The sequence below is a fragment of the Jaculus jaculus genome, chromosome 10, assembly GCF_020740685.1.
Source record: "Jaculus jaculus isolate mJacJac1 chromosome 10, mJacJac1.mat.Y.cur, whole genome shotgun sequence".
NCBI lineage: Eukaryota > Metazoa > Chordata > Mammalia > Rodentia > Dipodidae > Jaculus > Jaculus jaculus.
The window spans coordinates 6,835,658-6,858,804 of NC_059111.1; the positions used below are offsets into that span (position 1 = coordinate 6,835,658).

The window sequence follows — 23,147 nt, forward strand, 5'->3', positions numbered from 1 at the left end:
TAGCACAAAGGTTCTGGTTAAGTGTGGCTCAGATTAGCTGCTTCCTGATGGAGGTAATAAACTCTTTCATGACGATTGAGATTGGCATTGTTTGCTCGTTCTCATATATGAACTGGCCCATTATTTCCCCCCAATAGAAATCGCTGATAGCGTGTGATTTTCAAACTCAGTGATGAGGATTGACGTGCCCAGGAGGCAAATGTGTTCTGGAATTTGCTAAGCAGTAATGACATCTGTGTCATCATCCAGCTCACAAGGGCTGGCATGTTTCAGGGGTGCCAAACCCAAAGGTCCATGGCTATATCTTTATGCATGGCTGTACGGTCTTAACATAGTCTTTGGCTTTCCCACTCTCTCTTTCCCATTAGTATAAATATCATCTCTTTTAGCACTTGGGAGGCCAAGGTAGTGGGAGGAAGTCAGGTAGTCAGGTAGCTCTTTTAAGGACTTATGGTGACTCTGAAAGTTAAAAAAAAAAAAAAAAAAATGCAGGAATGTCTTTGGGCCAGGATCTGACTTCTTATCTCTTACCTAGATGTTTTTCCACAAACAACCTGGACCCCTCCTGGGAGGGAGGGAGGTCTCTCCTAGGATTTAAATATAGCCCTAACATTGTGGTTGGTTAAAGTTCAGCCCCCAGAATCTGGCCTCATGGCTAGCCTCTTCCAGAGACAGCCCCTAGCCCAAACCAATCAGCTGACCCTCAGGTGAGCTAAGCCGGATGGTAGGGTCCGCCACCATGAGGCTGTAAATACATTTGTGAGGGGAGGGCACCCTCTCTGAGCTGCCTGACCACCTGGGGACTTCCAGCTGCTGGTGAGTTTCCCCTCTGGCCCAGCTGGGTGGCGGAGGGGAGCCCCCCCCCCTACTTTCCACATCGCTCACAAGCCTTCCACATGGCAGGAGTTCTCTGAACTTTCTTTTTCTCTCCACAGTTTTCCCAGGCCCTCCATGTGGGATCTCAAGCGATGTGGGTGTCTTTCCTTGCTTTTGTACTGCCCCCCAAAATATAGTAACTTAACAATTATTCTTCTTAGCATTTTTTTATTCAATTCTTTGATTAAAAGTAGATACTGGAAGCCTGGAGGGGTGGCGCACGCCTTTAATCCCAGCACTCAGGAGGCAGAGGTAGGAGGATCTCCATGAGTTCAGGGCCAGCCTGAGACTACAGAGTTAATTCCAGGTCAGCCTAGGCCAGAGTGAGACCCTACTTTGAAAAAAACAAAAAAACAAACAAAAAGATACTGGGTCAGACATGATGGTACACATCTTTAATCCCAACACTCAGGATGCAGAGGTAGGAGGATTGCTGTGAGTTTGAGGCCAGCCTGAGACTACATAGTGAATTCCAGGTCAGCCTGGACTAGAGTGAGACCCTATCTTGAAAGCCTCCCCACCAAAAAATATCTAGGAGAATAGGAAGGAGCAAGAATGAAAGGGGAATAAGGGCAATGGAGGTAAATATGATCAAAATACATTATGTACATGTATGAAATTATAAAAAAGATAAAATAGAAGTAAATAAATAAACAACAAAATTAAATAGTGGAGAAGATAGTCATGGTCCTGGTCTATTTACTCTTCTTGGTCAAAGAGGAAGGTCAATCTTCAATAAACCTATTTTTTGGCTGGTTAAAAAATGGTATTGTTGAAGTTGGGTGTGGTGGTGCACACCTTTAATCCCAGCACTTGGGAGGGAGATGTAGGAGGATTGCTGTGAGTTTGAGGCCACCTGAGACTACATAGCGAATTCCAGGTCAGCCTGGGCTACAGTGAGACCCTACCTTGAAAAATAAAAAAAAATAAAAAATAAAAAAGAAAGAAAGAAAGAAAGAAGGAAAGAAAGAAAAAGAAAACATGGTATTATCAGACTGGAGAGATGATTTAGCAGTTAAGACATTTGCCTGTGAAGCCTAAGGACCCAGATTTGATTCTCCAGGACCCAGGCATGAGCCACCAAGCTTGGCTGAGAGATGTTTTAAAATCTAGTGATCTTTTTCTCCCTTCAAATCTGGCCAGAACATCTCACTTCAACCACTTGTAATGGGAATTTTGGGATTCCTTGCCAATATATCAATATGCCAACACACCAATAAATTTAGAGTACCCCAGGTTCTTATCTTATGAATTAAAGAATTAAAAATCCATAGACCAGGGAGGAAGGTTTAAGAGAAGAAAAGAGAAGAAAGTGCAGAGAGCTCCATGTGGGAGGAGGGGTCAGGGGGTTCTCTCCTTGTCTCGGCCCACCTGAGGTTCATGAGGCTGAATGGGCCATCAGGAGAAGTTTCTTTCCCCAGATGGACAGCTGACTGGTCTGGACTAGAGGCTATCTCAGGAAGAGGCTAGCTTTGAGTTCTGGTTCCTAGCTGATAGTACTATTTGGGGGCAGGGGAGAGGTTGGGACTGTGGTCTAGCTAGCAGAAGCGGGTTGCTAGGGAAGGGCCAGGAAGGCGACAACCACCTCTGCTCTCTGTTCTGTGACCTTCCAGGATGTGAACAGACAGTGCGCAAGTTCCCACCACCATAGGCAGAGCCAAGATAGGCTCAGAATCACGAGGCAAAATAAACCTTTCCTCCCGGTCACAGAGACAAGACAAGTATCTAGCAGGTGCGCCTCTGCTTGTTTGTGGCTCGGGGTCTGTGGACTGGGGTCCTCTGCATCCTTATGAGCTAAGCAGCACCAGTTCATCCAAGGCACCCAGAAGGAATAGATAAGGTAGCTATCAGAGGAAGTGTGGGGTGTCCCCAGCTCCTCCCGGCCACAGAGCTCTGACCCCTACTGGGAAGCCTGCTGCTGGGAACGTGGCTTCAGGGCCAAGCTCACAGTTCCCGACTGGGGGCCGTGATCCGAGGTTGGGAAGAGAACCAAGGTCAGTGTGGGTGTCACCTCCCCACCGTGCAGGACTTTGCCCTGTGCCTCCCTGGCAGGTAGTTGCAAGGGGATGACGGATGCTCTTGCCCTCCTCTCACATCTCTTCCTCCTGCCCTCCGTCCGCGAAGGCCAGGCTGGCCACAGGGCTTCAGTGACGGGAATGCTAGAGAGGCCAATGAGTCTAACTCAGAAATGGCAGCTCCGCGTTTAGTGGGAGATAGTGTGTAGGCAAAAGAGGGTGAAAGAGCATAAGAGGAGGTCACCTGACATCTTCCCCTGGCTTCCATCCATGTACACACACATACACACACACGCACGCGCACGCACACACGCGCGCGCGCACGCACACACACCCCACGCGAGCGCATTTGACAGGAAGAAGGTGCAGCGCAGCGTGGGGGTGCACACCTTAGTCCAGCCCCTGGGGAGAGAAGGCAGAAGACCATGAGTCACAAGACCGTATTACAGAAGAACAAGGAGGAGAGCTTGGCTATTTCTAGAACATCCCAGAAAACAATGGTGAAAAGAGTACCGACTCCACGTTGTCTCTCCAAGCTCCGTTTCCTCCTTGATAAAATGAAGAGCTTGTATTTGAGAGACCTCATTAGCCACCTTTTATTGCAGGCCAGGCGCTCTCAGGGATGGAGCTCTTATTGTGTGCAGCAATCACACTGTGGCATAGTTCCAAACAGCAGGCCCTTCTAGCCTAACATAGGCAGGGAGCACCCAGGCGTGGGACCGGCAGCGCAGCCAGAGTGTTGGCCTCAAAGACAAAACACTCACTGCCCCATAGGCGCTGGCAAGCATTCCCATTCCCGTTCCCAGAGCACAGGGTTTGATGTCAATCACAGCTCTCAAGAGTGATTTGTATGCAGAGGAGCCCAGCACTAGACTAAGTTGCAAATGATACTTGGCTTTGGGGGATTAAGGCACTTCCTTGCAAAGCCAAAGGACTCAGGCTCGATTCCTCAGGACCCACGTAAGCCTGATGCACGGGTCTGCGGTTCATTTGCAGTAGCTAGAGGACCTGGCATGCCCAGTTTTTCTCTCTCTCCTATCTCTCTGCCTCTCCCCCCACAATAAATAAATAAATAGTTAAAAATTTTGACTTTCATAATAATTAAGAAATCCAGGCCTAGCTGGGCATGGTGGTTCACACCTTTATTCCCAGCACTTGGGAGGCAGAGGTAGGAGGATCACTGCGAGTTTGAGACTACATAGTGAGTTCCAGGTCAGCCTAGGCTAGAGTGAGACCCTACCTTGAAAAACAAAACCAAAAAGAAAAAAAGAAATCCAGGGCAGGAGAGATGTTTCAGTGGTTAAGGAGCTTACCTGAAAAGTTTAACAACCCACTGTCCATGTAAAGCCAGATGCTCAAAGTGGCACATGCGTCTGGAGTTCCTTTGTAGTGGTGGGAAGCCTTGGCACACCTCTCTCTGTCTCTCTCTCTCTCTCTTTGCAAAGAAATAAAATATTTTTTTAAAAAAATCTCGATAACAAAAAAAAAAAAGCAACAACAACAAAATCTCGATAACTGTGAATGGTTCTTTTTGTCACAATGTGTTCTAGTAGTGAGAAATATATTAATTTTTCCTCCTTTCTGCAACTAAATAAATTTTGATGAAGCCAATAAAACCAAATACCATGTGGCCTTTAAAATGATACACAATCTACAGATGTTTCATTCCAGCAATGAAGGTAACTACAGCAACAAGAAAATATTTGTAGGGGCTGGAGAGATGGCTCAGTGACTAGAAGCTTGCCCCTCGCACTAGAGGACCGAGTTCCAGCTCCAGACTCTGTCCACAAAAGCCCGAAGCTGTGATGGCTTCTGTAATCCCAGCACACTGACTCCGATGCCTAGATGGGAGGCAGAGACGGGAGAATGTCCTGGAAACGTGTAGCAAAGTCCAGCAAAGAACAGCAGAGTTAGGATCCAAAGCGAGAAACCCTGCCTCATATGAGGTGGGCATTCGAAGACTGACCAGAAAGCTGTCCTGTGACCTCTAGGCGCAGGCTGTGGCATGACATGCTCACACTCACACGGATATGTGTGCAAGCGCACACACACGCGCATAAATAAATACAATCAATCATTTTAGGGCTACCCAGGACATACACTATACATACCAGAATTTGGAGGGTCAGGCATGTAGAGAGCAAAGAAAGACAATGATACTCAGCTAGAGGTTTTGCATTTCTCTGCTCCACACCAGATGCTTTGAAGGCACACATTTCTTCTTTTTTTTAAAATTAATTAATTTATTTATTTGGGAGTGACAGACACAGAGAGAAAGACAGATAGAGGGAGAGAGAGAGAATGGGCGAGCCAGGGCTTCCAGCCTCTGCAAACGAACTCCAGACGCGTGCGCCCCCTTGTGCATCTGGCTAACGTGGGACCTGGGGAACTGGCCTCGAACTGGGGACCTTAGGCTTCACAGGCCAGCGCTTAACCGCTAAGCCATCTCTCGAGCCCACACATTTCTTCTTTAAGTCAGAGCTAATGTATCTAATGACATCCACTCTGGGTGTGCCTATGATAAAGCCACTCAGAACCAAAGGCTGAAACACTGTAGCCCAAACATCCCGAGGAGGAGGACACACGGTACCTCTGGCTGGGAGCAGGTCCCATGGGTGGCTCTCACACTCTCTGATAGCATTATGCCAAACAAAGGCATAACAACCACTGGCACCCTCAGACTTCTTTCCTTCTTTTTCTCTTTCTTTCTTTCTAAGATATTCTTCTTCTTTTTCTTTTTACATATTTTTAATTTTTTTCTCAATTTTTATTAACATTTTCCATGTTCTTTTTCTTATTCCAAGATCAGGTTTCACTGTAGCCCAGGCTGAGCTGGAAGTCACTATGTAGTTTCAGGGTGGCTTTGAACTCACGGCCATTCTCCTACCTCTGCCTCCTGAGTGCTGGGATTAAAGGTGTGTGCCACCATGCCTGGCTTCATTTCTTTATGTATTTATAAGCAAAGAGAGAGAGATAAGAGAGACAGAGAGAATGGGCACCTCAGGACCTTTAGCCACTGCAAACAAACTCCAGATGCATGTGCTCCTTTGTGCATCTGGCTTTTTACATGGGTACTGAGGAGTCAAACCTAGGTTGTCAGTTTTCCAGGTAAGCACCTTATCTGCTGAGCCATTTCTCCAGCCCACCCTCAGACTTCTTTTCCTTCCCTTCCTGATCATATTCCGGTTTTCTGTCTATAATTGTTTTCTAAGTCTCCAAAGTGAGAGCAGTATGTACAAAGGATCAGGAGTGTTGTCCTCCCTCTACCCCCAACCCAAGTATCCGCTTTCCACAGAAGCAGTTCCCAGCTGCAGGTTCAGAGGGCATTGACTGCTCTCTGGTCTGCGTTAGCTTCTGTCTTCATGAGGATGAAATGTGTCTTCTAATCATTTCTAAGTTTGATATTCAAGATCTCTGCCGAATGGACACACTTATTAGAATCAAAATGTTGGGGCTGTAGAGATGGCTCAGCAGTTAAAGTGCTTGCCTGCTGTTGTAGTTTGAATGGATGTTCCCTAAAAGATTTAGGAGTTGATTCATGTTTGTAACTTACTGTCACTATGGGTAGATCCTAAGGTCCAGCCCTAAGGTGTGGGGGTGGATTTAGAATCCCAGTCTAGTGCTCACTTCGGCAGCACATATACTGAAATTTAAATGGTACAGAGAAGATTAGCATGGCCCCTGCGCAAGGATGACATGCAAATTCATGAAGCGTTCCATTTAAAAATAAAATAGAATGCCAGTCTAAAGATTACAAAGTGCTAAAACTTTTCTTGGAGTTCCTGAAGTGTTCTTGCTTGCTCTTTGGTGGTTGTTTTTCTTTCTGCTTGGATCTGTATAAACAGGCCAGCTTCTTCTGTCATTATGAAACTTCCCCGGGATCTGTAAGATTCAAATAAATTTCCTTTATCCCACGACTTATGTCTGGTCTGGAGGTTCATTGCAACAACCTGAAGCTTTCTACCACAGAATTGGTACCAGGAGTAGGGTAGAGTGCTTAGATATATCTGGCCATATTGAATTTGGTCTTTTACAACATGTGTGCTAGAGAAATGGGAAACTTTGTGCTTACAACTGAAATTGCCTTACAGAGCAGTAAGCCAGATATTGGAGACTATTCTGATGAGAATTTGAAAATGCCAAGTGCAGAGAGAATTATATCTGGAATCTTGGCTTATGACCTTTCTAAGGGGGAAGGAAAGACTACAGAAAACCTTATTGGAGCTGGGCTACTGACATAAGGGCTGGCTGCATTCTGCTGCCCATTCCCAGAGCGTCTAATCAAGGTTAAATTTGTAATGAACTGATGTGTTTGGGTAAAGATATGGAAGTGAAAGATTTAAGACTTTAAGTTGAAAATTTCAAACAAATTTAAAATTTACTGACACAGAGAGTGGTTTTAGGTTATCAAAGCTGCTATTGTCAAACACATTAACAATTTTAATTTAATTTAATTAATTATTTTAGGGAGAGAGAGAGAGAGAGGGCGATGGGGGGGGGAGGAGGGGAGAGAATGGGCGCACCATGGCCTCTAGCCAGTGCAAATGAACTCCAGATACATGTGTCCCCTTGTGCATCTGGCTTCCATGGGTCCTGGAGAATTGAACCAGGATCCTTTGGCTTTGCAGGCAAATGGTTTAACTGGTAAGCCATCTCTCATTAATAATTTTAAGGAAGATAGCCTGATTTACACTAAAATAATGTAAAGGATGCCTGAGGAAAGACTATGATAAAATTGCAAAGTCTTTGGCTAGAGAGATGGCTTAGCAGTTAAGGCACTTGTTGGCAAAGTGAAAGGACCCAGGTTTGATTTCCCAGTACCCACATAAAGCCAGATGCACAAGGTAGAACATGCATCTGGAGTTTATTCTGGTGTGCCCATTCTCTTTTTGTCTGTCTCTGCCTCTGTCTCTCTCTCTTTTTTTTACATATGGACACAAGTTTCTGTGTCATCCTTGCACAGGGGCCATGCTAATTTTCTCTGTATCATTCTGCTTTCAGTATTTTAGTATATGTGCTGCTGAAGTGAACACTTTCTCTTTCAAATAAGTAAATGAAAAAAATTTTTTTTTAAATTTTTGTTTATTTATTTATTTGAGAGTGACAGACAGAGAGAAAGACAGATAGAGGGAGAGAGAGAGAATGGGCGCGCCAGGGCTTCCAGCCTCTGCAAACGAACTCCAGACGCGTGCGCCCCCTTGTGCATCTGGCTAACGTGGGACCTGGGGAACTGAGCCTCGAACTGGGGTCCTTAGGCTTCACAGGCAAGCGCTTAACCGCTAAGCCATCTCTCCAGTCCTGAAAAAATTTTTTTAAATGTAAACTCTTTTGGAAAGAGTTGACTAGAGAAGGAACCTGCTCTTCAAAGTCATTGAACAACGTGAGGCTGTCTACCACACCTGCAAAGCCTGACCGGCGCTGTTCAATTTCTTAGAACCCACTTAAAGCCAGCTATATAGAGTGGCGCATGTACCTGGTGTTTCTTTGCAGTGGCTAGAGCCCTGGCACACCCATTCTCTCTCTCCCTCCCACTCTCCTCTTGAAAATAAGATTTTAAAAGGGCAAGAGAGATAACTGAGTAGTTAAGGCACTTGCCTGTGAAGTATAAAGACCCCAGTTCGGTTCCCTAGATCCCATGTAAGCCAGATGCACATGGTGGCACATGCATCTGGAGTTTGTTTACAAGGTCTTGAGGCCCTAGTATGCCCATTCTCTCCCTCCCTCCCTTTCCTTATCTCTCTCTCTGTCTCTTTCTTTCTCAAATAAATAAAGTAAAATATATGGGAGGGGGTTGAGGTACGATCTTGCTCTAGCCCAGGCAGACCTGGAATTCACTCTGTAGTCTCAGGGTGGCCTTTAATTCACAGCAATCCTCCTACTGCTGCCTTCCTGGGATTAAAGGCATGCCCCACCACACCCAGCTAATATATATATATATTATATATATATTAATATATATATTATATAATATGTATATTATATAATATATATATATATATATTTTGTTTTGTTTTTGTTTTTTGTTTTTCGAGGCAGGGTTTCACTCCGGTCCAGGCTGACCTGGAATTCACTGTGTATTCTCAGGGTGGCCTCAAACTCATGACAATCTTCCTACCTCTGCCTCCCAAGTGCTGGGATTAAAGGTGTGCGCCACCATACCTGGCTCAGATTAACTCTTTTTAAAAAATATTTTTATTATTTTAATTTAATTTATTCATTTGAGAGAGAGAAATAGGCAGATAGAGAGGGAGAGAATGGGTACATCGGGGTACATCGGGGCCTCTAGCTACTTTAAATAAACTCCAGATGCATGCACCACCTTGTGCATCTGGCTTATGTAGGACCTGGGGAATCGAACCTGGGTCCTTAGGTTTCACAGGCAAGTGCGTTAACCCCTAAGCCATCTCTCCAGCCCTGGATTAACTCTTAAGGGAGGGGACCATAATCTCAACCCCAGGGCAGACTTTGTTCCTCTGACCAGGAGGAAGTAGCTTTTCCCTTCATGGGTCTAAACAAAAGCTCTGCCATCTCCACATTCTTCTTTTTCGTATAATATTTTAAGTCCTATAGAGGGGCATAGGGTTTATCCTAGGATGCTTGTTGCCAAGAAACCAGGAGTTAGGGTCTACCGTGGATGACATCACAGCTTGTTAACGTCTGTTTAGCCACCTAACGCCACTTTCTGAAGTATCCTCTGCATAGAGGAAGCACTTATTTATTGAGATCTGCACGATTTCATGCTTTCTTTTTCCTCCTTTCCTGTCTCACCCCAGACTATGCGGGGCATGTCCAGGCATGGGCAGAGCTCTGGGTGCCTACAGGGGCAAAGCCCTAAGAAGGAGCTAGCTGGTGCCCGTGACTGAGCCGCGTATAAGGCTTTTCTGGAAGCAGCGGGTCACACTGACTCTGTTAACTACTGTGGCCACAGGCCCTTTCTGGAACACCGAGGCTACCATGCAGAACACTTCCTTTCCCGACTTCCTCATCATCTTTCTTCTCTCCTGAAGCCCAGCTCCAGCCTAGCCAGCAACCTATGAACTTGGGTTTCCATCTTATCTGACCTCAGTTATTGACTCTGAGTCACGGTCTCTTCTGTAATGGTAACTCCCACTGTCCTTGCTACTCATGACATTTGACAACCATGACCCACCCCGAGAGCAGCCACTTTATGCCGGGAAACCTTAGATTTCTATTACCTATGAGTAAGTACTGAGAAGCTACAGAGATAAAGATGAGCGGCCTTGACTTTGACACCTGGCAGAGGTAAATGTCACCAAGAGAGCAGAAACAAATGGCCTATTAGTTGATCTGTAACTCTAGCATAAGTTGGTTAGATCCCGCTACCTGGAACCTCCTTGGATTTTGTTGTTGCGACGTGGAGTGTCCCTTCAGTCCTTGTGAAGGTCACCACTAAGCCTGTTGGCTCGTTTTCTCTGTGCCTCACAACTGGCTCCGGGAGTGGTGGAGTGCACCTTTAATTCAGCACTTGGGAGGCTGAGGGCTCTTAGACTCTCACACAAACATGCTGGCGTATACTAACACATAATTCAAATCCATGTGCCCACTGATAGGCTAAACTTAAAAAACAAACTATTTACTGATTTATTTTTAGGATAAATTATTATTTTTTGTACTTTTGGTTTTTCAAGTAGGATCTCACTCCAGCTCAGGCTGACCTAGAATTCACTATGTAGTCTCAGGGTGGTCTTGAACTCAATGAAATCCTCCTGCCTCTGTATCCCGAGTGCTGAGACTAAGGGCGTGTATCACCATGCCAGGCAAAACTATTTTTTAAAATTAAGCTTCCGAAAATTTTTTTTATAGCTTATAGCTTTAGGAAGGAGAACTTCAAGGAAAGAGAGGCTTAAGGGAAAGAAGGAAGACATTGAGAAGCCCGCGTCTTTTTTTTTTTTTTTTTTGGTTTTTCGAGGTAGGGTCTCACTCTGGCTCAGGCTGACCTGGAATCCACTATGTAGTCTCAGGGTGGCCTCGTACTCATGGCGATCCTCCTACCTCTGCCTCCCGAGTGCTGGGATTAAAGGCGTGCGCCACCACACCCGGCAAAGCCCACGTCTTAAGAGAAGAAAAGAAGTCAGAGCTCTTCTTGCCCAGGGGGGCAAGATGGGGTTTGAGAAGCCCACCTTGAGACTCAGGATGGGAATTTTTATGTGAGCCCCAGTGGATGAATGACTGGCCTAGCCAGTTAGTCTTATTGTCAGGTGTCTGGAGTCCAAGTTTCTAGGAAAAATTAAACTTTTATTGAAGGGCAATGGGTCTGAGAGTCTGGGTGGGAATACCACCATAGTGGACATCATTGCGAGAAAACTCACACCCTTCCTAATGCTCCGTGTATGGTTTCATGTTGCTTTCAGATAGGATAGGTTTTTCGAGGTAGGGTTTCACTCTGGTCCAGGCTGACCTGGAATTCACTATGGAGTCTCAGGGTGGCCTCGAACTCGTGGTGATCCTCTTACCTCTGTCTCCCGAGTGCTGGGATTAAAGGTGTGTGCCACCACGCCTGGCGCCATATTCTTTTGCATAATGGGGCATCTGAATAAGTTCTGTTCCTTCGCCTGCTGTGGTCAGCTGTAGCTGCTCTGTCTGCTCTCATTCTCTTGGGTGGTGACAGTGACAAGTTGGTTCTTTTTTCAGGACAAAGTAGGGTAATTTTGGGACTTCCCTGTGGCCACATCATAGGCATCAATCTTTCTGCTTGGTCTCCACTCAGAATTGTCATTTATTATTATTATTATTATTTTGGTATTTTGAGGTAGGGTTTTGCTGTAGCCCAGGCTGACCTGGAATTCACAATGTAGTTTCAGGGTGACTTTGAACTCCTGGTGATCCTCCTATCTCTGCCTCCCAAGTGCTAGGATTAAAGGTGTGTGCCACCATGCCCAGCCCAGTGAATTATTCTGTGCCTAAAATAGGTCATTGTGGGCGGACACTGGAGCCATGCGAGTGATAATCTTCACAGAGAGACGGCCAATGTCAGGCCCTTTGTATGCATCATCATTCTTGGTATTTAAAACAAGTCTATAAAATGAGTGTTAGTGTTGGCCCTGGTATACAAGGGAAGTTTGTTAGGTGTCACTTGCTAAGAAGTTTGCTCCAGTTCACACAGACAAAACAATAGCAGAGGGCTGGAGAGATAGCTTAGTGGTTAAACGCTTGCCTGTGAAGCCTAAGGAACGCGGTTCGAGGCTCGATTCCCCGGGACCCACATTAGCCAGATGCACAAGGGGGCGCACGCATCTGGAGTTCGTTTGCAGAGGCTGGAGGCCCTGGCGCGCCCATTCTCTCTCTATCTGCCTCTTTCTCTCTGTGTCTGTCGCTCTCAAATAAATAAATAAAAATAACAAAACTTAAAAAAAAAAAAAAAACAATAGCCGAGTCATGAGGCTGGGAGGAAAGCTCAGTGGAAGTGAGTAAAGTGCTTGCCACCCAAGTATGAGTACCCAAGTTCAGGTGCCCCCAGCGAAAAGCCCGATGCTGCAGCTGGCAGTGCCAGGATCAGCTATGGCAAGTGAAGGGGTGAAAAATGAGAGACTGTACCTCAGGCAAGAATGAAGGTGAAAAAGAAAAGAATGAAGGTGAGAACTGACACCCAAGCATTGTTCTCTGGTCTCCACACACATGCCATGGCACTTGTGCGCCTGTGGGCGCGCGCGCACACACACACACACACACACACACACACACACACACACAGCCCAAGACCACCCTTGCTTTTAACCGCTCTGAACTTGGTGTTACTAACATGTAAATCATTTCAACAGAATACTTCCACAACTTGTTAATGTTTTACCCACATATATGTTGCAAGAGTTGATACCTGTTTTGTTTATCTTAAAAACAAAATATTCTGCTGGGCGTGATAGCGCACGACTTTAATCCCAGCCCTTGGGAAGCTGAGGTACGAGGATTGCTGTGAGTTCAAGGCCAGCCTGAGAGTACATAGTGAATTCCAGGCCAGCCAGTACTAGAGTGAGACTCTACTTCGACAGAAAGGAAGGAAGGAAGGGAGGGAGGGAGGGAGGGAGGGAGGAAACATTCAAAACATAGTGTGTTTATTGAAAGACTGTGTCATGCAGTTTTCAGAAAGAAAAAAAAACATGAATGGGGGCTGGGAAGGTGGCTCAGCAGTTAAAAGCTCTTACTTAAAAAAATCCTGGTAGCATGGGTTCAATTCCCCAGTGCTCATGTCAAGCCAGATGCACAAAGTGTCCCATGTGTCTGGATTTCGTTTTTAGCAGCAAGACGCCCTGGCTTTCCAATCTCAACCAGCCTTGCAAATAAATAACATAGAAATCTTTTTGCAAGAGATGGGACAAGGGGGAATGATGGAAAAATAATCATATCAAACGAAAAGGTTTTTTTCTAGGCCTGCATTCTGGAGTCAGAGCGTTTATCTTTTAACCACTCTTGCTCCAGAGACTTTCAGCTCGACAGTGGAGGGTCTCTGAGAAGGCGAACATTGGAGGTTGGCAGAAGGGGGAGTCTGTGCAGAGTGTCCTGTGCCCCTTTGCGTCTCTAGGGCCTCGACCACATTTCCGTCTACAGTCGGAAAGGGCAGAGGACAAGAGAAAAAAAAAAAAAAAAAAAAAAATCTAGGGCTGGAGAGATGGCTTAGCGGTTAAGCGCTTGCCTGTGAAGCCTAAGGACCCCGGTTCGAGGCTCGGTTCCCCAGGTCCCACGTTAGCCAGATGCACAAGGGGGCGCACGCGTCTGGAGTTCGTTTGCAGAGGCTGGAAGCCCTGGCGCGCCCACTCTCTCTCTCTCCCTCTATCTGTCTTTCTCTCTGTGTCTGTCGCTCTCAAATAAATAAATTAATTAATTAATAAAAAAAAAATCTACGTTCCGCACGCTGAGATTGGCAGGAAAGGAAGCCCACGCCTGCAGACTCCATCTGCAATGCGACCTTTTCGGGCTCTGCTGCCAGGGGGCGCTAGTGAGCGGCAGCCAGGCTGGAGGAGGGACTTCCGGTCCCCTTCCTCCCTACTTCCGGTTTCTGGAAGCATCTCGGGTCAACGCCTGTGTGTGTCAGTGGCCAGTCGTCTGAGTCTGTCCTGAGAGGCCTGAATCTCGGCCTAGGCGCCCGTCTTCCGACCGCAGAGACCTCAGCACTAGCTTAGCAGTTCCCTGTGCCTCAGTGGTCTGAGTCTGAGCTTTGGGCGGGCCCCCTACCCAACTTTTAAATTTGGTAATTTCCAATTCTTCCCTTTATCTCCTCTACCTTAGGAGTGGGAGAGAGTTAGCGACTCCCAGTAATTGCTACGGTTGGGATAATGTGCCAGCAAGAGCTTGACCTCTGTGGTAGTCTCAAGCCCCCTAGTTAAGTCTGTTAAGTTAGTCTATGGTCTGTGAACATAGTGGACAAGGGATGCTGCTTTTTATTTAATTATTTCTTAAATTTATTTATTTATTTATTAGAGAGAGTGATTGAGAGAGAGAATGGGCGCACCAGGGCCTCTAGCCACTGCAAGTGAACTCCAGACAAATGCACCACTTTGTGCATCTGGTTTATGTAGGACCTGGGGAATTGAACCTGGGTCCTTTAGCTTTGCAGGCAAGCGCCTTAACAACTAAGCCATCTCTCTAGCCCTTGTTTATTTTTTGTAGTTCGTAGCTGGGAATTGGGTGTGAGTGGAGGCAGCTTTGAAGAAGATATTCTCTACACTTTATTGCCAAAACTAGTCATGGGGTTTTCATCATATAATTCATTCTTTTAACTGTCAATAACCCAAGAGCGTCAGTTGTTAGTGAAGGAGACCCACTCATGGACCACTATGAATCTCTTCAACCTATGGCTTGCAGTCACCCTACACATACATAAGGAGTTTTTGAGCAATTGCCTTTAAAAAAAACTTTTGTTTATTTTTATTTATTTACTTGAGAGGGACAAACAGAGAGAAAGAGACAAGAGACTGAGAATGGGTGCACCAGGGCTTTCAGCCACTGCAAACGAACTCCAGATGCATGCACCACCTTGTGCAGCTGGCTTATGCAGGTCCTGGGAAATCGAGCCTCAAACCAGGGTCCTTAGGCTGCATAGGCAAGCGCTTAACTGCTCAGTCATCTCTCCAGCCCACAACTGCCTTTTTTGTTTGTTTTTGTTTTTAGAGGTAGGGTCTCACTCTAGCCTAAGCTTATCTAGAATTCACTACGTAGTCTCAGGGTGACCTTGAACTCACGCTGATCCTCCTACTCCTGCCTCCCCAGTGCAGAGATTTAAAGACATGTATCAGGGTGCCTGGCTCCTTTTTAAAAAAATAAAGCTTTTATTTATTTATTAGAGAGAAAAGAGGCAGATAGAGAGAATGGGCATGTGAGGGCCTCTGGCCACTGCAAAGAAACTCCAGACACATGCACCACCATGTGCATCTGCCTTATGTGGGTTCTGGGGAGTTGAACCTGAGTCTTTAGGCTTCACAAGCACCTTAATCACTAAGCCATCTCTCCAGTCAACCCCCTCCCTCCTTCCCGCTCCTTTTTTAAACTAGTGAATATTACAATGGAGTTTAGGGTGCTTTTTTTTTTTTTGTTTGTTTGTTTTTGGTGATTCCTACATGTATATAATGGACTTTGATCATTATTCGTCCTGTTACCCTTTCATATCCCACAGCTTATTGTACAAAGTAAGGAGTTTTATTATGGCAATTACTACAGGTATATAATGTGCTTTGATGGCCTTCTTCTCCTTTATTACCCCTATAACTTCTTTTCACCTTCAACATCCCTTCTTTCAAGCCTCCCTCCTCCAGAGTCCACATGTACGAGAAAACCTGTCACACTTGTCTTTAGTTTGGTTTTTCGAGGTAGGGTCTCACTCTAGCCCAGGCTGACCTGGAATTCACTATGGAGTCTCAGGGTGGCCTTGAACTTCTGCCAGTCCTCTTGCCTCTGCCTCCCAAGTGCTGGGATTAAAGGCATGTGCCACCATGCCTGGCTCACTTGTCTCTATATAGCTGATTTCACTTAATAAATGATGGCCAGCTCCAACTATTTCCCTGAAAAATGACATCATTTCTTCCTTTATGGCTGAATAAAACTCTTGTCATTCATATGTATACATACATATATATATATTTATAAACATATATATAGACATAACATACATATATACATATATATTGACATAACATACATATATATTGATATATGTATATATGTATATACATTTACATATATACATATATACATACGTATGTCACAATTTGTTTCTCCTCTGTGGATGGGTACCTCGGCTGCTTCTATAACACGGTCATGAATTGTGGCTTGGCATAAGTTGAAAATGCCTCTATAGTTAGGTGACTGCTTCCTTCAGGTACATGACCAGAAGTTGGTATAGACGGAAGTTTTATTTTAATTTACTTATGTTTCTGAGAAATCGTCACACTTATTTCCATACTGGCTGGACTAATTTACATTCCCACCAGCACTGTATAAGGGTCTACCCCCACCTCACCCTTGTGTTTTTTCCTTGGTGATAGTGATCCTGGAATCTGTATCTAGTTTTGATTTGCATTTTTCTGTTGGCATTGGATGTGGAACTTTTCCCCCACATATTTATTGGCTATTTATGTTCCTTCATTTGAAAATTGTCTGTGCAGTTCATTTGCTCCTTTATTGACTAGATTATTACACAGATGCAGGAGGTCCTGGTGCACCCATACTCATTCTGCCTCTCAAATAAAAATATTTTTTTTTAATTTTTTTTTTATTTATTTATTTGAGAGCGACAGACACAGAGAGAAAGATAGATAGAGGGAGAGAGAGAGAATGGGCGCGCCAGGGCTTCCAGCCTCTGCAAACGAACTCCAGACGCGTGCGCCCCCTTGTGCATCTGGCTAACGTGGGACCTGGGGAACTGAGCCTCGAACCGGGGTCCTTAGGCTTCACAGGCAAGCGCTTAACCGCTAAGCCATCTCTCCAGCCCTCAAATAAAAATATTTTTTAAAATTCAGAAAAAAAAAGTTTTCCATAGTGTAACCACTGGTAAACTGCTCATTCCATGGCAAATAACCCTCCACACATGATCATGCAAGAAACCCTAATTTTGCTCAATGGGTTAAAATAAGAACAGTTCGTGAAAGTAAGATGGAGATTAGTGGGAAGAAGGATGTAACTGGGAGGAGGAGGGAATAAGAGCTGGTAAATACATTATATACATGTATGAAAATGTCAAAAATTGAAAAAAATATAATACAATCAAAAGGAAATAGAATGTGGACTCTGAAGCCAGATGTTCTGGCTTTGCCATTTAGGAGCTGTCTAAACCTGGGCAAGATAAACTTATCAAACCTCAAAAAAAAAAAAAGTTTTTTTTCCTTCTTTTTTGGTAGCTGGGTGTGGTGGTGTACACATTTAATCCCAACACTCGGGAGGCAGAGAGAGGAGTAAGTATCACTATGAGTTCGAGGCCAGCCTGGGACTACAGAGCAAATTCTAGGTCAGTCTGAGCTAGAATGAGACCCTACCTCAGAAAAAGAAAAAAGAAAAAAAAAGGAAGTTATTGCCTCTGTCTAAGTCTTCTCTGACTTCTTTCCTAGTTGATTGGTTGATGCATATACGGAGGCTGCTGGTTTTTATCTTATGACTTTCTTTTTTTTTTTTGTATCAGAGCTTATGTTTATCAGAGTTTTCTGGTGAGGTTTTAGGTCTTCCATGTGTAGAGCCATATCATGTGCCAACAGGGATAATTTGCCTTTTTTTCCCCTCCTCTGTGTATCCCTTTTATTTCCTTCTTACCTTAGAGTACTTGCCTTTGAGCATGAGCTAGTTTTTATGGCTCTGTGTGTGTTGGGGGCAGGGGTCACATGTGCATTTAAATTAAACAAGAAGAGAGAAAAAAATCCGTGGAGTGTATTTTCAGTGTCACTGTGATGTTCCAGGAACACGAGGAGTGGCACTTTTTACTCCCAAACCGAAGGGAGGCAGGTGTACCTGTGTATGTCTATGGTTCCTTATTGGGTGGGGGAGGAAAAGGCTTTTTAATTCTCCCATGAGCATTAACAGGCTCCCATGAGCAGCTGTGTGGCAGGAGAGCATAGGTGGGAACTGGGCTGTTCTGGCTGAAATACTTCCTTGCTTTGTCAGATATGGTCAGCAATGTTCCTCCCTGCCTCACTCCTCTCCCTGACTCACTGGAATGACAATGGCTCTCCTGATGGCTTATCTGAGCTTGCTCCCTGTCTCAGAGCAGGAAGCCACAAGGTGAGTGAGGCTACGGCCACCTGCTGCTCTCTACGTTGCCGGTTAGAGAGGAGCCTGAATCACTTTCCTGGACGTGATGTGAACATCAGAAAATATGTTTTGCAGGGACAGTAGAAGACTTATGACTATGCTGTTAACGTTTGCAGCCCGGCTCAAGTAGAGTTCACTCGAAAACAGAATCACAGCTTCACAAGAGATCTCTGCTCTCCACAGAGCAACAGCCTATTAAAGGTGAGCGCCTTCTTCATTTTAATTTCTTCTCCTCTTCAGTTTGCTCCCAAAGAGTTATGACTTGGGAAGACATCCTCATACTCACAAAGAGCTGGAACAAGGGCAAAGAATCCTGACATTTTGCTTCCCTCCTTTTTAGAGCAGTTATTCTCCTGTAATCTCTGGTTTTATTGGTGGTGCTTCATACAGTATGTTGTAATTCAAAAGTAGGTGTTATTTGGGGGACAAAAAAGTCTAGAGGGGAGGGAGAGTAGAGGGAAATTCCCAGTTTTCTTCTTATAATGTGTGATATTGGGGCAGCCAGTCATGTAGCTTCTGTTTTTCTGTCAAAAAAAAAAAAAAAAGAATTCTAAAATAAATAATAGAAAGAATTCTAGTAATACTACCCTTGAGGTTAGTTGTGAAGACTTAAAGGAACAATGAAAACAAATATTCTAGTTCATAGAAAGTGCTCAGCAAATACTGAACACACACAGTCATGCTTGACTCTGTATAGATACACTTTAAACTTGATCTTGTATTTGGATAATTATGGTGTATTTGGGTAATATTGAATTTTTGGGGGGTATCTCTTTAAGGACTTTCTTTTTCTCTTTGGTTTTTCAAGGTAGTGTTTCACTCTTACTCAGGCTGACCTGGAATTCACTACATAGTCTCAGGGTGGCCTCGAACTCATAGCCATCCTCCTACCTCTGCCTCCTGAGTGCTGGGAGTAAAGGTGTGTGCCACCATGCCGAGCCCTCTTTAAGGACTTAATTTTTTTTTTTTTTTTTGTTGTTTTTTTTGAGGTAGGGTTTCACTCTAGCTCAGGCTGTCCTGGAATTCACTATGTAGTCTCAGGGTGGCCTCAAACTCACGGTGATCCTCCTATCTCTGCCTCCCAAATTCTGGGATTAAAGGCACGCGTCACCACGCACAGCCTTTTAAAAAATATGTATTTATTTATTTGAGAGTGACAGACAAAGAATCAGAGAGAGAGAGAAAGAGAGGAAGAGAGAGAGAGAGAGAATGGGTGCACCAGGGCCTCCAGCCACTGCAAACGAACTCCAGATGCATGCGCCCCCTTGTGCGTCTGACTAACGTGGGTCCTGGGGAATCAAGCCTCCAGTTGGGGTCCTTAGGCTTCACAGGCAAGCGCTTAACCACTAAGCTATCTCTCTAGCCCCTCTTTAAGAACTTTTTAAAAGTAACATTTTGACTAGATACCATATCTAACCAATGAATTATATGTGGTGAACCACATCTTAATAAAGAAATTTTCAAATAGAATCAAGAAATGTAGTCCCTTTTTTTTTTTGCTTTAAGGACTTTTAAGATTTCTATAACTGGTGCTGGGAGTGAAATTTCATCCATTTTTGTCTCTGAGCTTTTAGAAGATTCTAGAGCCCAGATGAGAGCTAGGTTCTGGGGTGGCAAGGGGTGGGAAGAGGAACAGGGCTTGAGGGGTGGGGGCTTCCTCCTGTTGCCTCGCCTTTATACCTGAGGTACTCAGCTGTGTCTGTCTCCTGTTAGGTGGGGGTGGAGCCTAGCCTGTTGCAGAGTGGCTGGCAACCACAGTTAGTGGTCAGATTATAAATTGCCAGGTGCAAAGGGATCCTTGGCCGGTCTCCCCTGAGAACTATACCTTTCCATCACTTTGGATTTGAACTTGACATTCCTGGGAACCAGTTCATGGTTAGGTTAATTTGTAATCAGAGGCCTTTTTGTTCTGTCCAAGGAACCCACCTGGCTCCTCCTGCTCCTGCTCCTCTCCGGTGGGTATCCCCGGGCCATGCTTGCGTGGAGGAGGCTCTGCTGGCGCTATCACTTGTGGACCGTGGGCTGCTACGTGCTGCTGGCCATCGTGGCTCTGAGACTCTCCCTAAGGCTCAAGTGTGATTTTAGCCACGTGGATCTGGACTCCAGGGAGCTTCAGAGCCAGCGCTGCAGGGACGTCTTGTACAGGTCCCTGAAGCTGCCCGCAAACAGGTCCATCAACTGCTCCGGGGTCACCCGGGGAGAGCGGGAGGCCGTGCTCCAGGCTCTGCTCAACAACTTGGAGGTCAGGCAGAAGCGGCAGCCCTTCACCGATGACCACTACCTGGCCATGACCGCCAACTGCGAGCTCTTCAGGACCCAGAGGAAATTCATCCAGTTCCCCCTGAGCAGGGAAGAGGCTGACTTCCCCATCGCCTACTCCATGGTGGTTCACGAGAAGATCGAGAGCTTTGAGAGGCTGCTGCGAGCTTTGTACGCCCCTCAGAACATCTACTGCGTCCACGTGGATCACAAGTCCCCAGAGTCCTTCGCAAAGGCTGTCAGGGCCATTGCCTCCTGCTTCCCCAACGTCTTCGTGGCCAGTAAGCTGGTCACAGTGGTCTATGCCTCGTGGTCCAGGGTGCAGGCTGACCTCAACTGCATGGAAGACTTGCTCCGAAGCCCCGTGCCCTGGAAGTACTTTCTGAACACCTGCGGGACAGACTTCCCCATCAAGACCAATGCCGAGATGGTCCAGGCCCTCAAGTTATTGAAAGGCAGGAGCAGCATGGAGTCGGAGGTGCCCACTGCCTACAAAAGAAACCGCTGGAGGTACCGCTACGTGGTGGGAGGCGCGCTGACCCTGTCCGTCACCGGCCAGGAGAAGACCCCGCCCCCTCACAATGTCACCATGTTCACTGGCAATGCCTACATAGTGGCTTCTCGAGACTTCATCCAGCACTCCTTGAACCATCCCAAATCCCAACAACTGATTGAATGGGCAAAAGATACCTACAGCCCGGATGAGCACCTCTGGGCCACCCTTCAGCGTGCCTCGTGGATGCCTGGTTCTCTGCCCTCACACCACAAGTTTGACACGTCCGACATGATGTCCATTGCCAGGCTGGTCAAGTGGCAAAACCACGAGGGAGACATCAGTCACGGGGCGCCTTACTCCCCTTGCTCTGGCATCCACCAGAGGGCGGTCTGCATCTTTGGGTCTGGGGACCTGCACTGGATTCTCCAAAACCACCACCTGCTGGCCAACAAGTTTGACCCAAAGGTGGACGATAACGCCCTGCAGTGTCTGGAGGAGTACCTACGTTACAAGGCCATCCTCAGGGCTGAGCCGTGAGGCATCCTGTGTACCAGCCCTTCCAGGCAGGAACATGACAGAGCCTACTGGGGCACCGTGGGGTGGGCAGGGCTCTGGATTCCACGGTGTCCCTGGGGATAAGGAGACTAAGTCCTGTGACCTCCGCTTTGGGTGAATGTCGTCCCAGCGCTCTTTCTCCTCTGGCTTTCTCAGAGTTACTTGAGAGTGTCAGGGAGGGAAATGTGCTGAATGCCAGGTTTTCAATTCCATGGACATACTGTCTCTAATACTTCTGGGTTTGATAGTGAAAGAGAAGCTTCTCTTTGGTACTATGAACTTAAAATAAATAGCTCTGGAATCAAAGTTCTACCTCTACATTTTGTCTAATAAGTCAGAAATCATATAAACATAAAATGCATGAGACTTTTCCAAATAACTGTTGGTGACATCTGAAATCTCTGCTGGCTGGCAGGAAGGCTCTGTTATCCCAGGATGGTGGCGACAAGCAGTGTGGGTAGCAATCGGAAGAATGCAGAGCCACAGAGCTGATCTCTAGTCACTGAAAAACCTCATTTTGTTTGCCTGGCTACACTCATGACTTTTCCGTACGGGAAGAGGGCATGGTGATTTAACCAGCCTGACCACCATCTTTTGACAGGAAATGCATGGTACTAATTTTGCCAGTTTTTTTTGGCCAAAGCTTACTGTTCCATAACAGTAGCCATTGAGATAAGACTGCATATAATTTATTACACAAGCTGGAGTTCGTCATGTAGGGGAAAAGGCTGCACTGCTATTAACTGTCAGGAAACAAAAATAAACAGTCTTGTTGAACCAAGATGTCTAATTTCTATGTTTAAACCTCGAACCCAAATTCCCTTATAGCACTATGCCAATGTATGGATCAGTATTTGTCATTCTGCAGATCACACGTGTGGGGGTATGGTGTGTGTGTAAATATACATGTACATGTGTGTCAATGTGTATATTTACAGACACACAACTCTCAAAGGTTACCTAGTGAAAGTTTCCTCTCCGGAGCTCCAGAAATGATTGTTGCCCATTATTCATACTCTTCTGGAGTGGGCAGACTTCAGAAAGCAGCCTTTACATACCTAGCTCATCTTTTGTTAACAGTAGGGTTTGGAAAAGTGATTTATCTACACAAGAATTCCTGTGATTTGAGTGATGTGCCCATGAACATGTTACAGTGTTTTATTTTATTTATTTAGTTTTTTTTGAGGTAGGGTCTCCCTCTAGCCCAGGCTGACCTGGAATTCATTATGTCGTCTTAGGGTGGCCTCGAACTCATGGTGATCCTCCTACCTCTGCCTCCCGAGTGCTGGGTTTAAAGGTATGTACCACTATGCCCGGCTAATGTTTAATTTTTTAAAGTATTTTTTGTTGTTATTTTTTAAAGTAGAACTTTATTTTATTTTTATATTTGAGAGAGGGAAAGAGGCAGAGAGAGAGGAGAGGAGAGAGAGAATAGACACACCAGGGTTTCCAGCCACTGCAAATGAACTCCAGATACATGTGCCCCCTTGGACATCTGGCTTACATGGGTCCTGGGGAGTCCAACCGAGGTCCTTTGGCTTTGCAGACAAGCACCTTAACTGCTAAGCCATCTCTCCAGCCCTAATGTTTCATTAAAAAAAAATATTTTTATTTGTTTGTGAGAGGAGAGAGAGGGGATAGAGGGGCGGGAGGGAGGGTGCAGGTGAACCTCTCACTGCTGCAGCAGCTTTCACCTCTCT

The 23,147-nt window shown here is 45.6% G+C and overlaps 1 protein-coding gene, 1 non-coding gene and 1 pseudogene across 3 annotated transcripts; 2 read left to right on the forward strand and 1 right to left on the reverse strand.

Annotated features, from left to right (window-relative positions):
- Positions 1–678: 678 nt before the first annotated feature.
- On the forward strand, positions 679–21,467 carry Gcnt3 (glucosaminyl (N-acetyl) transferase 3, mucin type). Of its 2 annotated transcripts, none has more exons than XM_004662434.2 (3): positions 679–816; positions 18,213–18,338; positions 20,056–21,467. In XM_004662434.2, exon 3 carries the CDS (start codon positions 20,110–20,112, stop codon positions 21,427–21,429), a length of 1,320 nt encoding a protein of 439 aa, XP_004662491.2. In that variant the 5' UTR covers positions 679–816; positions 18,213–18,338; positions 20,056–20,109; the 3' UTR covers positions 21,430–21,467. The 2 variants fall into 2 exon arrangements, with proteins under 2 accessions (XP_004662491.2, XP_045016879.1); XM_045160944.1 differs by lacking the exon at positions 679–816 and adding an exon at positions 17,999–18,107.
- LOC123464184 lies at positions 6,511–6,617 on the forward strand. Its single transcript, XR_006639424.1, has one exon. It is a non-coding gene; the product is annotated as a U6 spliceosomal RNA (small nuclear RNA).
- Positions 7,816–7,911, reverse strand: LOC123464241 (annotated as a pseudogene).
- Positions 21,468–23,147: the final 1,680 nt, after the last annotated feature.